This window comes from Mobula birostris, chromosome 8 (genome assembly GCF_030028105.1).
Source record: "Mobula birostris isolate sMobBir1 chromosome 8, sMobBir1.hap1, whole genome shotgun sequence".
Lineage (NCBI taxonomy): Eukaryota > Metazoa > Chordata > Chondrichthyes > Myliobatiformes > Myliobatidae > Mobula > Mobula birostris.
The window spans coordinates 21,269,669-21,286,095 of record NC_092377.1 but is presented as its reverse complement, the minus strand read 5'-3'; the positions used below and the strand labels follow the sequence as shown (position 1 = coordinate 21,286,095).

Sequence of the window (16,427 nt, the reverse complement as noted above, 5' to 3'; positions counted from 1 at the left end):
TTTCCTTTGAATGAAAAGCCTTTTTTTTTGCTTCCTTCAGAGCCCTTCTTTGACTGCAGAGGGAAGCAAAACATTTTTATTTCATTTTCAACCATCCATAATAGATAATGCTTTGCAGCAAATTCTTTTCTACAGTTTTCTTTGATTTTATTTTTAACCAGGCAATTTAGCATCTTGCACTTATTTTATCTGGATTTTCACACCTTTGCCTAGTATATCAGAGCCAGCAAAGTGAACTTGCTTCTGAAAACATTGTCACAACTTTGAAAATTGATTCTGCATGTGGTCTTCTCATGTTGCATAAAGTCCCAAGGTATTTAACTGTGCTACAATTTCAAAATTCAAAGAAAATCTATTATCAAAGTACATACAGTTGCAAGAAAAAGTTTGTGAAATCTGACTTTCTGTATTAATTGCTCATAAAATGTGGTCTGATCTTCATCAAAGTCATACTAGTAGACGAACACAATCTGCCTAAACTAACAACACAATCAGTTGTACTTCTCGTCAATACAGAGTACACCATTTAAACAATCACAGTCTAGGTTCAAAAAAGTATGTGAACCTCTGGAGTAATGCCTTCCCACAAAAACTATTTGGATAGTTTCCGATCAGTGTTCCGATCAGTGAGATGAGTTTGAAGGTGTGGGTTGTAGAGGTGCCCTGTCCTATAAAAGAGACACACAAAGTCAGATTACTCTCAAGAAAGATCTATTGATGTGCACTATGTCTTGATCTAAACAACTTCCAGAGGATCTTTGAAGAAGAACTGTGGAGACGGGTGAAGCTGGAAAATGCTACAAAAGCATTTCTAAGCACCTGAGTGTTCATCAGTCCACAGTAAGCAGAGGAAATTCAGTACTTTTGCTACTCTCCCTAGCAATGGGCATCCTGCAAAGAGCACAACGTGCAATGCTGCAGGAGGTGAAAAAGAGCACAAGTGTAACAGCAGAAGAACTGAAAGAAATCTCTAGAACTTCCTGAAGTCTCTGTTTGTGTGTCCAGTATATGAAAAACACTGCACAAGAATGGTGTTCATGGAAGGACGCCATGAATGAAACCATTGCTCTCCAAAAACAAAAATATTGCTGCATGTCTCAAACAAGAGAAAATCAGCGGATACTGCATGTCTCAAGTTTGCAATGGACGTCCTGGATGTTCCACCATGCTTCTGGGGCAATGTTCTGTAGATAGACGAGGCAAGAGTAGAACTTTCTGGTAGAAATGCACAATGCTATGTTTGGAGGAAAAGAGGCACTGCACACCAACATCAAAATCTCATCCCACCTGTATAGTATGGTGGAAGGAGCATCGTGGTTTGGGGCTGTTTTGCTGCCTTAGGGCCTGAACAGTTTGCAATCATTGAAGGAACAATGAATTCAAAATTGTATTAAAAAGTCATTTTACAGGAGAATGTCATTTGAAAGCTTAATAGAAGTTGAATGATGCCACAATACAATGATCGGAAATGCAAGAGTTAATCAGCAAATTAATGGCTTAAAAAGGAGAAAATTAGTGTTTTGGAATGGCCAAGTCAGAGTCGAGACCTTAACCCAATTGAGATGCTATGGCATGACCTGGAGAGGGCTGTCCATGTGAGGTATCCTGGAGATATTGCTGAACTGAAACAGTTTTGTATATAGGAATGGTCTAAAATTCCTCCTCGCCATTGTGCAACCCTGACCAGCAGCCACAGGAAATGGTTGGTGGAGGATATTGCTGCTAAAGGAGGTTCTACCAGTTATAAATAGAAGGGTTCACATACTTTTTTGAGTAAGTAAATAAGTAAACCATTCAATAAACAAATAAATAAACAAACATAATTAATAAGTTTGCTGATCCTTAATGGTCATTTCATCTTGTATCAGTTTCTCACTGCAGTAAGAAAACTGAAGCAATATCTCAAGCCTTTCTTTAATGACAGATTAAATAGACAATCAAGCATTCTAATTTTGTCAATCTGCTAGCATGCTGAGAACTAACATAAATGTGAAATCTGACTCGGTTTAGATGAATCAATGTATGGTTCAGTACATTTGACACCAACTACCCTACAGGAAATAAAAGGTCAGGGAGCAGGTCAAAGGATAATTTGCCCATTCCAGAGCTGTTTCCTGACAACTCTGGATCAGGTTCCTGTTGATGACATCTGCCTACCGCAAAAAACAATGCTTCTGCATTAATGCTATCCAGATTAACTGCAGAATTTGACCTGCACTCTGGTAGGTCTGTCCTGACATCTGGCTTCATAAGTAAAGCTTTCCTTTCTCCTGAGCATAAAGTATGGTAACTACAATAGAAAGGTTGATTATCTACCTGGTAGAATATCCCCCACCAGAAGTTTTATGTTCACCAACCACCATAGCTCACATATCCATTGTTGCAGGTGTTAGAGAGTGTGGTTTTCCTAGGTTAGGCATAGTATTAACTTGTGGCTGGCTGCAGTTTAGGCTCATGTCAGAGTAAATGCAGCAACTCTACATGTGAGACAATTCATACATACTACATTATACTAACAAGCACAGAATTTGTTCAGCATTTAATTTTCTGAAAATCTGTCGGTTGTAATGGGCTGCAAATGCTAATAGTTCAAAGTAGCCTTCTCTTGATGGCAATTATGTTTCCTGGATTTTGCTCTCATCAACTAGCTGAAACTGACTACCTGCCTGAACTGTGCTGCTGGGGATGTGTTAGAAGCAGATATGATTGCAAGGTTTGAGAGGTATTTAGACAGACACTTGAGCAGGCAAGGATTAAAGGAACATGGACCATGTGCAGGAAGATGTTGGATATGCATCATAGTCAGCAGAGACTTGATAGGCCCTTTTTCTGTGCTGTGCTGTTCTATTCAATTTTTTTATGTCATACTCCAAAACCCTTCTTAATTTTCAAAGCACTTTTCACACAGCTCAAGGGAAGAAGCTATTATTTTTGAAGATCTTCTTTAATTACCCATAACTTTGCATTTCTGACAATATTTCTTTCTTGACACCTATTTTTTCAGTGTCCAGAATCCAGCACCATACTCCGCTAATCCTGCCTAATTAACAGCCATACAAATATTAACAGGTCCCTTACATTTGCTGTTACATTCTGAAGAAATAAAATTTATGGATTTCATCTGTGTTGTAACGGTCATTCCTATCCTTCATGAATTGCTATAAAATCTGAAAATGCTGAAAATATTCATCAGGTTGGCAAGCATCTGTGAAGAGAGATACAGTTGGCATAGAGAAAAGTTGGAAAGCAAATATGTTATGCTGCAGAGTGGTGGGGGGGGGTTAGAGCCAACGGTTGATATGTTGGTGATGGATATTAAGAAGCACCCTTGCGATTGAACGAAGATTTCTTTTCTTTTCCTCTCCCTGAATCATTCTTCCATCTCCACCAATATCTAGTTCCCTTCTAGCGGCATATTCCCATGTCACTGCAGAGGTGTAGCACCTGCCCTTGTGCTTGTTCCCTTCCCAATATCTGGGGACTCTCATACTCCTTCCAAGTGAAGCAGTGTACTTGCTGTTTAATGTACTACGTTCAGCACTCATAACATTGTCTTCTTTATACTGGAGGAATGAAACACAGATTTGTGGCCCACTTTGAAGATTTTGCTTAACCTGGGTGTTGTAATTAATTTTAGATTTCTAGTATTTTCATCTGATTTAATTCTTTCAGTATTTTTATGCTGAGAAATAATATGTTTTGCATATCTTTTTGTCAAATTATTAAGTAGGTAAACTATTGTTAATTGCTCCGTCAATGAAAGCTAATATTTTGTTTCAACAGTACAGATTTTCAGAAGAACAACCCTGTACATAAACTGACTGAAGAAGAACTGTTGGCATTCACCTCGGTAAGTCCTTCAGCCTTTTGTGTTCTCCTTTCTTGTTGCATGCCCTTTTCATTTGAGGTTGATACTGAGCAAACACTGGCTGAAACATTTCCAGCTCTTTTCCACGTTAATGCATCCCAGTTGGGTGGAACCCCTCATTTACTAGAGCTAATGGAATCTGAAAAATGTATGCAAACTGAAAGTCTGGGCATTGTATGGGTGAAAACTGAGGAGAAATAAGTATATTTTTATGGAAATCAGCGCTGGCATTATGAACTGGCACAGACATTTTGAGTCACTATTGGACTTGAAATTGGTTAATTTTTTGCAGACTATTAGAGGATACATTTTATTCATTTTTTAAAAAGAAGATTTTATTCCAGTGTGTGATCATGTTAATTTCCACAATTTTGTCACAATTGTTCCATTTCTGGGATGTTAGTGGCTTTCGTGATAGACTATTTCAATCCTACTGAACAAACATCGGTTTCATGTTCTAGGAAATACCTCATGACCCCCAATCTCAAGGTCTCATTGGTTGTATAATGTGATACATGGAAGTTGTTTTTTGTCCTTGAATTTCAGCTTTTGATGTTTATCTTCTTATATATTTATTATATTGCAGTTTGGTGGAGGATATCAAAGATCTCCTTAGATCTGGCAAATATGAAGTATTTCTCATATTAATAAGATCAAAAGAATTTTTTGCAACACACACAAAATGCTGGAGGAACTCAGCAGGCCAGGCAGCATCTGTAGAAAAGAGTACAGTCGACATTTCGGGCTGAAACCCTTCGGAAAGCCCAAAACGTCAACTGTACTTTTTTCTGTAGCTGCCGCCTGGCCTGCTGAGTTCCTCCAGCATTTTGTGTGTATTGCTTGGATTTCCAGCATCTGCAGATTTTCTGCTTTGTAAAAGAATTTTTTGATTTGGTTTATTATACTCTCACAGGATTAAATATATTTGTTTTTTTAAAAATATGATAAAATTGCAAACAATGTAGATGGTAGAAGCCTGTTGAAAAATCTGTGCAACCGTCATCATAAAAGCCTTTTGGACCATGTGCTTTTGAGTATAGCAGTGTGGTTGAGTTCAGAAACTTGCTCGAGGTAGAACTTAGAACCTTTATCCTTTGGTGGAGCCATGTGCTGATGTTTCTGTGCACTGTCCCTGTGCTGTTTGAGATTGTAAGCTTCAGACATACACCTGATTTTCTTTACTCCGTCTGAAGCCTTGACCCATGGCCCTACAATGACTTCTCGCAATGTCTCTGCGTCTCTCCACACCTCCTTCAAGATTTCCTGACAAAGCTTTTGGATACAATTCACAAGGTCTGTTCAACCTTATTGTGACATTTGTTGATATGTGTAAGCTTATTTAATGGTTGTTTAAATGCAGCTGTCAAAGCATTAACATCAATAAAAAGCTTGTTTTTCTCTGTACTCAGTTGATTTTAAACCTACATAGACCTATACCATGACCAATCTAACCTTTCCCACCTACACTGCCTATAATATTCCATTTTTCTTACATTCACGCACTCCTCTAAGTGTCTCTTAAAAGTTCCTAATGGATCAGCTTCTCTCACCACCCCCAGCAGAGCATTCCAGCCACCTACCACTCTGTGTTTAAAAAAAATCACTACCTCTAACATCTCCCCTATATTTTGCTCCACTCACCTTAAACAGCTGTACTGTTATTAGCCATTGCTACGCTGCGGGAAAAAGAGGTGCTGTCTTTCTACTCTATCTATCTATGCCTTTTATGACCTTATACACCTCTATCAAGTTGCTCCAAAGAGAGGATTTGTAGCTCATTAAGTCTTTTCACATAAGAAATGTTCTCTAATCCAGGCAGCATCCTGGTAATTATTCTCTGCATCCTCTCTAAAGCTTCCATATCTTTCCTATAATTAGGTGATTAAAACTGAACACAATATTCTGTGTGGTCTAACCAGAGATTTATAAAGTTGCAACGTTACCTTGTTATTCTTGAACTTAATCCCAAACCCCATCTAATGAAGATCAGCACACGGTACACTTACACGGCAACTTTGAGGGACCTATGGACTTGTTGAGGAAGTAAAAGGGGAGGGGTTTAGTAAGCTTGTAGATGACACAAAAGTTGAAGTTGTGGATAGTGTGGAAGGTTATCATAGATTACAATGGGACATTGGAAAGATGCAGAGCTGGGCTGAGAAGTGCCAAATGGAGTTCATGCCAGAAAAGTGTGAAGTGATTCATTTTAGAAGGTAGATTTGAAGATAGAATACAGGATTAATGGCACTAACCTTTATGTTATCTGCAAACATACTAACCTATTCTTTCACTTCCTTATCGAAGATCACAAAGAGGAGGGGTCCCAAAACAGAACCCTGCAGAACACCACTATTTTCTGACCTCCAGGCAGAACACATTCCATCTGCCTTCTGTGGGCAAGCCAATTTCAAATCCAAATTTCAAATTTACATGGATCCCATTCCTCATGACTTTCTGCATAGAGAGCCTCGTCAAATGCCTTACTAAAATTTGTATACACCATATTCAGCACCTTATTTTCATCAATTTGTTTTGTCACTTCTAGAAAGTCTTATCAGGCTCATGAGGTGTGACCTGCTCCTCACAAAGCCGTGCTACTGATCCCTAATAAGACTGTTTCTCCAGTTGCTTGTAAATCCTGATGTAATTCACTGTTCTATAATTCCTAGGATGCGAACTATTACCTTTCTTGAACAATTAAGCCATCCTCCAATCCTCTGTTAGTACTCCTTTGGGCAATAAGGATGTAAAGATCATTGTCAACAACCCAGCAATCTCTTCCTTTGTATTCCATGGTAACCTGGAATAGATCCCATCTAGCTCTGGAGACTTATCGATCCTAATGTTTTTCAGAAGCTCTAATACTGCCTCTTTCTTAACCTTAACATGCTCCAGCACATTATTGATATTGGTATTGGTTTATTAGTCCCACATGTACCAAGATACAGTGAAAAACTTGTCTTGACTAGCCTGTTCTACTCTGGCCTCACATTCGTCAAAGTCTGTCTCCGTGGTGAATAGTAAAGCATAGTGTTTATTTAATGATTCAGTGTGGAGTTGGCCCTTCTGGCTCTTTGAGTCACGCTGCTCCAGCAACCCCCGACAAACCCAATTAACCCTAACCTAATCATGGGACAACTTGCAGTGACCAATTAATCTACCTAGTACATCTTTAAACTGGGGGGGGGGAGTGGGGGGGACCGGATTACCCAGGGAAAACCCATGCATCCCACGGGGAGAATATAAAGACTCCTTACAGACATTGCTGGTATTGAACTTTGAACTCCAGGGCGCACCAAGTTGTAATAGTGTCGTGCTAACTACTATACTACTGTGGCGCCCATACATTATGGACCTCCTCCTGCTCCTCTGCCTCCAGGCACACTTCCTCTTTTATCCCTGATCAGTCTTGCTCTAAATCTAGTCATTGATTTGTTCTTCGTGTTTGTGTAGAATTCCTTGCGGCTTCCCTAATCCTACTCGTCATCGCCTTCTCTTGTTCCCTTCTAGCTCTCCGAAGTCACTTCTGGACCTCCTTCCTGGCTCCCTTATAACTTTCAAGAGCCCTGTCTAACCTAAAACTAAAACTTTCTTTCTTCCTCTTCCACCTCTCTTATCAACCATGGACCCTTCATCCTACCATCCATTCCCTGTCTCAGTGGAACATTCCTATCCAGATCCCTATGCAAGTGGTCCCTAAACAACCTCTACATTTTTGCTGTGCGTTTCCCTGACAATATCTGTTGCCAATTTATGCTCAGATATTCCTGTCTGATACCATCATAAATAGCCCTCCCCAGTTAAATACTGTCTGCTCCTGTCCTGTTCCATGGCTATGCTAAGGGTCAGGGAGTTGTGGTCACCATCTCTGAAATACATGCCGACCAAGTGGCTGTCTCCTGACCAGGTTCATTGCCAAGTATGAGATTCGTTAATGGCCTCTCTTCTAGTAGCCTGGCCACATAATGTGACAGGAATCCTTCCTGGACACACAAAACAGCTTCTGCCCCATTTAAACCTTTTGCACTAAGGAGGTGCAAATCAATACCAATGAAGTTGAATGCATCCTTATTAGATAGCATTAATGCTGTTGAATGTTTACTGATTTGAGGGCACAGCACTTGATGTCAAGAATGATATTAACTTGTGCTATTCTAGGACTTGATCTTGCTTGCCATTGGAAAAGAAAGGCAGATTGGAGGTTCATGGAGGTTCTCTTCTGAATGGATACCAGCAGATCACAGAGCAGTCATTGTGCAATATGAGACCATATTTTATGACTGGTCTTGGTCTGGATTTTACGATTGGCAATATAACTTAAGTTTGAAAATATGCACCTCAGTCTCTTGGCTAAAGTATCTATGTAACACAAAGAGATTAACAGATGGTCACGGTGCAGAGCATAGATCAAAATGGCAAATCCAATGAACATTAGTTTATATACTTCTATGCAACCCATTGCTGAAAAATTCATCCTCATTGACAGTAAAAGTGCAGTTTTATGTGTCTGAATACAATATCCTATTCTGAAATATTGCTCCATTGACTTATAGTAAATGCAACTAAAGTTACAAGGTATAAGGCAACCTCCAGCTGCTATTAAATGGTGCCTTTTAACAATGGTGACCAAAGACAATATTTTTCTTCTCTCCATTAGTTTTGAGGCAATTTGATGTTTTCCTTGTGTTATAAGCTTGCATTATTGAAGTGTAGGGAATAGATTGATTGTTCTTTCGTAGGTACCATTAAAGGAAGACCACCGAATGTCAGCATAATATGTAGATTACAAATCAGCTTGCGTAGTGTTAGTTTGGCCTCCCTGTGGGTGGGGTCTGTAATTCATATTCATATACATCTCCATATCCACTCTATTGAAGGCTCTCAGCATTTGGTAGGTTTCAATGAAGTCACCCCTGTGATCACCAGGCTGTGATGCAACCAGTCAGAATGTTCTCCACCATATATCTACAGAAGTTTGCAAGAGTCTTTGGTGACATATTAAATTGCCTGAAATGTTGGGAGATCCGAAAATATTGATATTTGATGGAAAAAGGATGACTTCTGCACAGATTACTGAAAGCTAGCATGCATTAGATTATGAGGACACCCAGTCCCTGTTTATTGTCATTTAGAAATGCATGCATTAAGAAATGATACAATGTTCCTCCAGTATGGTATCACAGAAACACGAGATAGACCAAGACTAAAACTGACAAAAACTGCATAGTTATAATATATAGTTACAACAGTGTAAAGCAATACCGTAATTTAATAAAGAGCAGATCATGGGCATGGTAAAAAAAAGTCTCAAAGTCCCAGTAGCCCCATCATCTCACACAGACGGTAGAAGGGAGAAACTCTCCCTGCCGTGAACCTCCAGCGCCGCAAACTTGCCGATGCAGCACCCTGGAAGCACCCGACCACAGCCGATTCTGAGTCTGTCCGAAAACTTCGAGCCTCCGACCAGCACTCTGACACCGAGCACCATCTCTGCCGAGCGCTTTGACCCCGGTCCCTGGCCACCGAGCAACAAGCAAAGCCGAGGACTCGAGGCCTTCCCCTCCGGAGATTCTGGATCGCACAGTAGCAGTGGCAGCAAAACAGGCATTTCAGAAGTTTCACCAGATGTTCCTCCGTGCTTCTCACGTCTCCCTCCATCAAATCAGGATTGTGTATGGCATCCTACTTGACAAATAACAGATATTCATCACCGGAGTGACCACTGCAAGCTGTGTCGCGCTGCCATCTTCTCTTCATGTAGTTAGAAAGGCATGAGGATTTGAGTATAAGAGTAAAAATGGTTTGCTACAATTGTATCGTACCTTAGTTACACTTCACCTGGAGCACTGTGTATATTTAGTCTCTTGTTCCAAAAATGACATACCTGATTTACGAAACAAGTTCCCAATGTGACAGGAATATCCCATCAAGAGCCAGCAAGCAGGCAAGGTTTCTATTCCCTATAGAGTTTAGAATCAGGTAACTTATTATCACTGTCATGGTAGTATGATGTGAAATTTGTTGTTTTGGGAAAGCAGTATAGTGCAAAGTCTAAAATTCTGTAAGTTACAAATTACATTGTTTGAAAAAGAAAGGGATAATGAGGTTATAGTCATGGATCATTGAAAAATCTGATAGTAAGTGGAAAATAGGCCTTTCTGAATCATTGTGTGTTGGTTTTCAGGTTCCTGTATCTCCTCCCTGATGGTAGTAATGAGAACAGGACATGTCCTAGGTGGCGGGGGTCCTTAATGGTGGATGTCACTGACTTGAGGGATTGCCTTCTGAAGGCATCCTCAATGATGGGGAGGCTTGTACCCATGATGGAGTTGGTTGAGTTGTCAACACTCTGCAGCCTTTTGCAATCCTGGTCATTAGAGCTCCCTTAGCAGGCTGTGATGTCACCAGTCAGAATGTTCTCCACCATATATCGATAGAAGTTTGAAAGAGACCTTAGCAATATACTAAACGTTCTCAAACTCTTAATGAAGTAGAGCCACTGGGCAGAAGAATAAGAGGTGGGCTTGCTGAAGTGCACCGAATCCTGAGAGGGATTCACCGAACGGATGAGGAGAGGTGTTTCCTTGGCTGAGGAGTCCAGAAGTATGGCATTTAGGACTGAAGTGAGAAGAACTTTGTTTAACTCCTCTGGTTTGCTATGCGGAGTTAATCACCGATTTCTTCAAAACAGAGATTCATAGACATCTGGATATTGGAGAAATCAAGCAATATGTGGATAGGGTTGGAAATCTGCTTTGTCATGTTGAATGGCAAGGCGAGCTCAAATGTTCAAATGATGCACTCCTCTGAATTATTGCACTCTTAAAGTATCTTGTACCGTCAGCTGTTTATTTTGAAATGGTAATAAAATTTGACACGGCCGAAACAGGGTAGATGTAATACAAATTTTGATTCTTTGGCATGGAGAATTGTATGGCCAGAGAAAAATCATGACTTCTTGTTAATTATATGACAAGTACAAACTGTGTGTATATTCTTGGCAGACATTTTATTGCATAGTAATCTCAATCCTATGAATGCCCTAATTTAAAAGTCACAATCAAAGTGTCTGCTTTCAAGCAGAAAAACTTACTTTGCATTTTGAAGGAAAAAGAGGTCACTTCTGAGAAATTATCACACTGTGAGAGGACAAAACTAAATGTTCTTTTGGTATAAATGATGTATCACTAACATAATGGAAAAGTTTGTGTCCTGGTGTGCGCTCTCGTTTTCATAACCGAAGAGTTTAAGATGGCTAGTTCCATAATTTTTTTGCAGTACAGACTTGTCCAGCATTGAAGACAATTTAAACAAGTAAATTTTAAGGCAGAAAACAGAAATTGAACAAAGCTGAACTTGAAATTCTCTAGAATCCTAAATCGTGAAAAAGTCTAAATGAATAAAATCCTTTTGAATGTGGTGTCACCACCAAAAAGTTTTTGTTTCATCGTGACTTCTTTGATGATCCTTAAGTTACTTTGCAACGAACTTTGCCTTGTTCATTGAGTTTGTCAGCTTTGGGTCTGAAGCTCTGAATTGCAACTGAAAAGTATATGTTAGTATATGGAATTATTTTCTGGTATTGACATTAACGATTATATGAAGCCACAATCAGTAGAACTCAGCCAGAGTATATTACACAGTTGTTAAAAGGGTTAAAGATTTATTTGTCCACATTTATCCACATTTACCCAGAACATACAGAAATAGGACACAATATACCACATGCACAAACATAGTAGGTCTTATGAAGTGAATTGAAAATACATATGGACTAAGATGTTAACTGTCCTGTTCTATCACCAGTGGGATCATCAGTTGATCTGCCACCTGCCTTCAGGAGTTTCGGCCCGCTTATGATCAAGACTCCCTCAAGGTGGTGGGCCAGCAGTGCTAAAGCACCACCTCCCACTGGTGAGCGTAAAAACTTAGCATCTGCCTCTATCAGAGTTGTTGGTTGCATCCATCCAACAGATAGTCTACTCTTCAGGTGTCTATGCAACTACTGAAGGGTTTGCAAAAGATGTATACACTGTCTGACTATCTGCCCCTCTGGACATACTTGGTCCACACCCATGCTGATCCTGTCTCTGCTGCCTCAGCTATAACCCTGCTGGTTGACTTGATCTCTCTTCCAATGAAGCCAAGGTCACGCAGCCACTTCTGGAAAGTGAACGCAATAAACCCACAGCAGCCTACTTCGAATGGATAGCATGAGACCTTCCACCCTCTGTCTCTGCACTCTGATCTTAATTCTGCATACTTGGTTAACTTGCGCTCATGGGCTTCATCGATGTTGTCTTCCCAGGGGACTGTGAGTTTACCAATAACCACTTCTCTGCTGGTGTCAGACCATACGATTATATCTGGACGCAATGTGGTGAAAGCTATTTGCTCCGGGAAACTGCCTTTCCCATCCAGGTTGGCCTTGACGCACCAATCATTGGCTGAAGAAAGTATGCTTGATCGTGGGCCTGCGCTGTACACCCTTGACTTGGAGCCTTCTTTCACAAATGATATGCAATGTTCTGTGCAGCATGGGGCACTGGGATGGTAAGCTATGTCTGGCTACTGGGGATTGCAACATTGGTGAGGCTGCTCGGTACTCCAAGCCACTTCTTCACATACTTGTTGATCTTCCATTCCATTGCCTCAACATGGGACATTGCTACTTCATGGACAGTTAGTGGCCATATTATCCGTGGCATCAGTCCGTACTGCAAGCACCACAACTTCAACTTGCCAGGCAAGCCACACTTGTCGACAGATATTTGACCTCTGCTGATTTGTTCTCCTGTCTCTTGAACCCTCTTGGTGTCTCTCAGCTCCTCTGTGTACCATCGCCCGAGGCTCTTAACTGTTGGTCCTGAATGGATGGAATCTGCTCTCCACAAAGGGTGAAATGAAAGTCAACCAGCTTTCCTCTTCTAAGAAGAAGGCTCCTTGACTTCTTGGTCTTGAACTTCATTCTTCCCCAATCCATTAGCTCCTCAAGTCTAGATAGTACATTTTCCACTGCCTCTATGCTGGGACCCAAAAGGATAAGATCGTCCATGAACGCTCGTATTGGTGGTAACTCCCCTCCGCCATCAAGTGCGACACCTGGTCCCACTGATTCTGCAGCCCTCACAATGACCTCCATGGCTAACACAGAAAGGATGGGTGAAATCGCACATCCCATTGGGATTCCGACATCCAAGCTCTGCCAAAATTTTATTTTTAAAATAAATTCTGCTTGAGAAATGAAATGTATTAATGTAAAAATGTGAAGAAGATGCAGACGGTAGAAAGTAAGAGATGTTAAAATGTGGGAAAGAATAAAAATAGAAAATCCAACTTGAAGACCAGCAAAGTTTGAAAAGCAAACAGAGTTTTATTTGCCATTTGGAAAAAAGAGCTTAATATTTTAGATGGAAAGTTATTTGACTTCAGCATTTTGACAGAAAGTTATAGAGAAGTAAAGGATAAAAACAGGCCATTCAGCCCATCAAATCCATAAGATCATAAGACAAATCCTGCTCAGCCCCACTCCCCAGCCGTCTCCCTGTAACCTTTGTTGCCATGTCCAATCAAGAAGCTGCCAAGCTCTGCCTTAAGTACACCCAACGATCTGGCCTCCACAGCTGCATGTGGTAATAAATTCCACAAATTCACCACCCTCTGGCAAAAGAAATTTCTCTGCATCTCTGTTTTAAATAGACACCCCATTATCCTGAGGCTGTACCCTCTTGTGCTAGACACCCCTACCATAGGAAACATCCTTTCCACATCTACTCTGTCTGGGGCTTTCAATGTTCAAAAGGTTTCAATGAGGTGCCCCCTAATCCTTCTTAATTCCAGCAAGTACAGTCCCAGAGCTATCAAATGTTCCTCATATGATAACCCTTTCATTCCTGGAATCATCCTTGTGAACCTCTTCTGAACCCTCTCCAACGTTAGCACATCTTTTCTTAGATGAGAAGTGCAGAACTGTTCACAATACTCAAGGTGAGGCCTCACCAGTGCCTTGTAAAGCCTCAGCATCACATTCCTGCTCTTGTATTCTAGACCTCTTGAAATGAATGCTAACATTGCGTTTGCCTTCCTCACCACTGACTCTACCTGCAAGTTAACCTTTAGGATGTTCTGCACAAGGATTCCCAAGTCCCTTTGCATCTCAGATTTTTAGATTTTCTCCCCATTTAGAAAATAGTCCGCACATTTATTTCTACTACCAAAGTGCATGACCATGCATTTTCCAACATTGTATTTCATTTGTCATTTCCTTGCCCTTTCTCCTGGTCTGTCTAAGTCCTTCTGCAGCCTCTCTATTTCCTCAACACTACCTGTCCCTCCACCAATCTTTGTATCATCTGCAAACTTGACAGCAAAGTAATCTGTTCCATCATCTAAATCATTTATATACAGCATAAAGAGAAGTGGTCCCAACACCAACCCCTGCGGAACACCACAAGTCACTAGCAGCCAAACAGAAAAGGATCCCTTTATTCCCACTCGCTGCATCCTACTGATCAGCCAGTGCTCTAACCAAGCCAGTAGTTATCCTGTAATACCATGGACTCTAAACTTGGTAAGCAGCCTCATGTGTGGCACCTTGTCAAAGGCCTTCTGAAAGTCCAAATATGCAATATCCACTGCATCCTCTTTATCTTGCTTACTTGTAATCTCCTCAACGAATTCCAACAGGTTCATCAGGGAAGATTTTCCTTTAAGGAAATCATGCTGACTTTGTCCTATCTGGTCCTGTGTCACCAAGTACTCCAAAGCCTCATCCTTAACAATTAACTCCAACATATTCCCACTGAGGTCAGGCAAACTGGTCCATAATTTCCTTTCTGCTGCCTCCCTCCTTTCTTAAAAAGTGGTGTGACATTTGCGATTTTCCAGTCCTCTGGCATCATGCCTGAGTCCAATAATTTTTGAAAGATCATTACTAATATCTCCATAATCTCCACCACTACCTCTTTCAGAACCCTAGGGTGCAGTTCATTTGGTCCAGGTGACTTATGTAGCCTTAGGTCTTTCAACTTTTTCAGCACCTTCTCCCTTGTAATAATAACTGCACTCACTTCTCTTCCCTCACACCCTTCAACATCTGGCACATGCTAGTGTCTTCCACAGTGAAGACTGTCAAGTCAAACTAGAGTTTCTAGAAAGTATTGGGACCTAGAGGCAAAAGAAAATAAAATTTAAAAGTAATAGCAAGAATCCACTGATAGACTGATGGAACCTGCTGCCTGAGTGCTGCTTCTGCCCGGAACATCGGGAGCACCCGGCAGCATCACAGCTGCGGTCCGAGAGCAGCGTTGGAATCTGCAGTAAGATGCTGAACTTTAAAGAACTGTTTTATGGAAAAGAGCACTGCTGTCCTGCATTTTGGGTTAGCGCTGGCTTCACGTCAAGGGAATCATCGCGCGCAGGCGCCTCTGGGAAATGGCGCGAGGTTTAAGAGGAGCTCGGGAACCTTCGGGAAGGCACGCCTGGTTTGAAAACGTAACGGTCTATGAGGGAGCGGAGAGGTGCAGGTCGGAATCCGTCTACAAAGTCCGGAGAGGTAGCCAGATTTTTCGACTTATGACTAGTGTCTCATGACTTATGACTTGTGACTAGTGACTAATGTCTAATGTCAAATGTCTAATGGTTGATGGAACTAATGGAACTATCAAACTGCCGCATTTGCGAAAAATAAAAGGAGGAAAAAGGAAAAGTTGTTTGGTCATTGAGTAGAATCTAGTTAAAAATCCTTCAGGTAGACACATTCAATCTCTTTCAAGTGGGGAAGCTGCCCATGTTCAAAGAAGTAAAAGAAATGCAGTCTTTGTCAAGACTGATGCAAAATACTCATTAGTTCATCTGCCATCTCCTTGCCCTTGTTATTATCTATTTGGCCTCATTTTCTAGTGGTCCTATATCCACTTTCATCTCTTTTATTTTTACATACTTGAAAGGGCTTTTACTATCCACTTTGATATTGTTTGCTAGCTTGCTTTCATATTTCATCATTTCCCTCCTAATGATTCTTTTAGTTGCTCTCAATAGGTTTTGAAAAGCTTCACAGTCCTCTGTCTTCCCACTAATTTTTGCATTGCCTTTTGCATTAGCTTTGACTTCCCTTGTCTACCATGGTTGTACTATTTTACCATTAGAGTATTTATTTGTTTTTGGGATGCACCTATCCTGCACCTTCCTCATTTTTCTCAGAAACTCACGCCATTGCTGCTCTGCTGTCAGCCCTTCCAGCATCTCCTTCCAGTTTACTATGGCCTACTCCTCTCTCATACCACTGTAATTTCCTTAACTCCACTGAACACTGCTACGTCAGACTTTACTTTCTCCCTGTCAAATTTCAAGTTGAACTTTGTGATCTCTGTCTCCTAAGGGCTCTTTTACCTTAAGCTCCCCAGTCACCTCTGCTTTATTACATAACACCCAATAGAGTATAGCTGATCCCCAAGTAGGTTCAACTGCTCTCAAAAACCATCTCGTAGGCATTCAACAAATGCACTCTCTTGAGATCCATTAGATTAGATTAGATTATGAGGACATTCAGTCCTCGTTT

At 40.9% G+C, this 16,427-nt stretch overlaps 1 protein-coding gene across 1 annotated transcript in view; it reads left to right on the top strand.

The window, feature by feature from the left end:
- ttc27 (tetratricopeptide repeat domain 27) overlaps positions 1-16,427 on the top strand; it is a 286,736-nt gene that overhangs the window by 103,814 nt on the left and 166,495 nt on the right. The window contains exon 9 of the mRNA XM_072264878.1: positions 3,784-3,850. Within this exon, the coding sequence (XP_072120979.1) occupies positions 3,784-3,850 (67 nt within the window). The remainder of the gene's footprint in view (positions 1-3,783; positions 3,851-16,427) is intronic.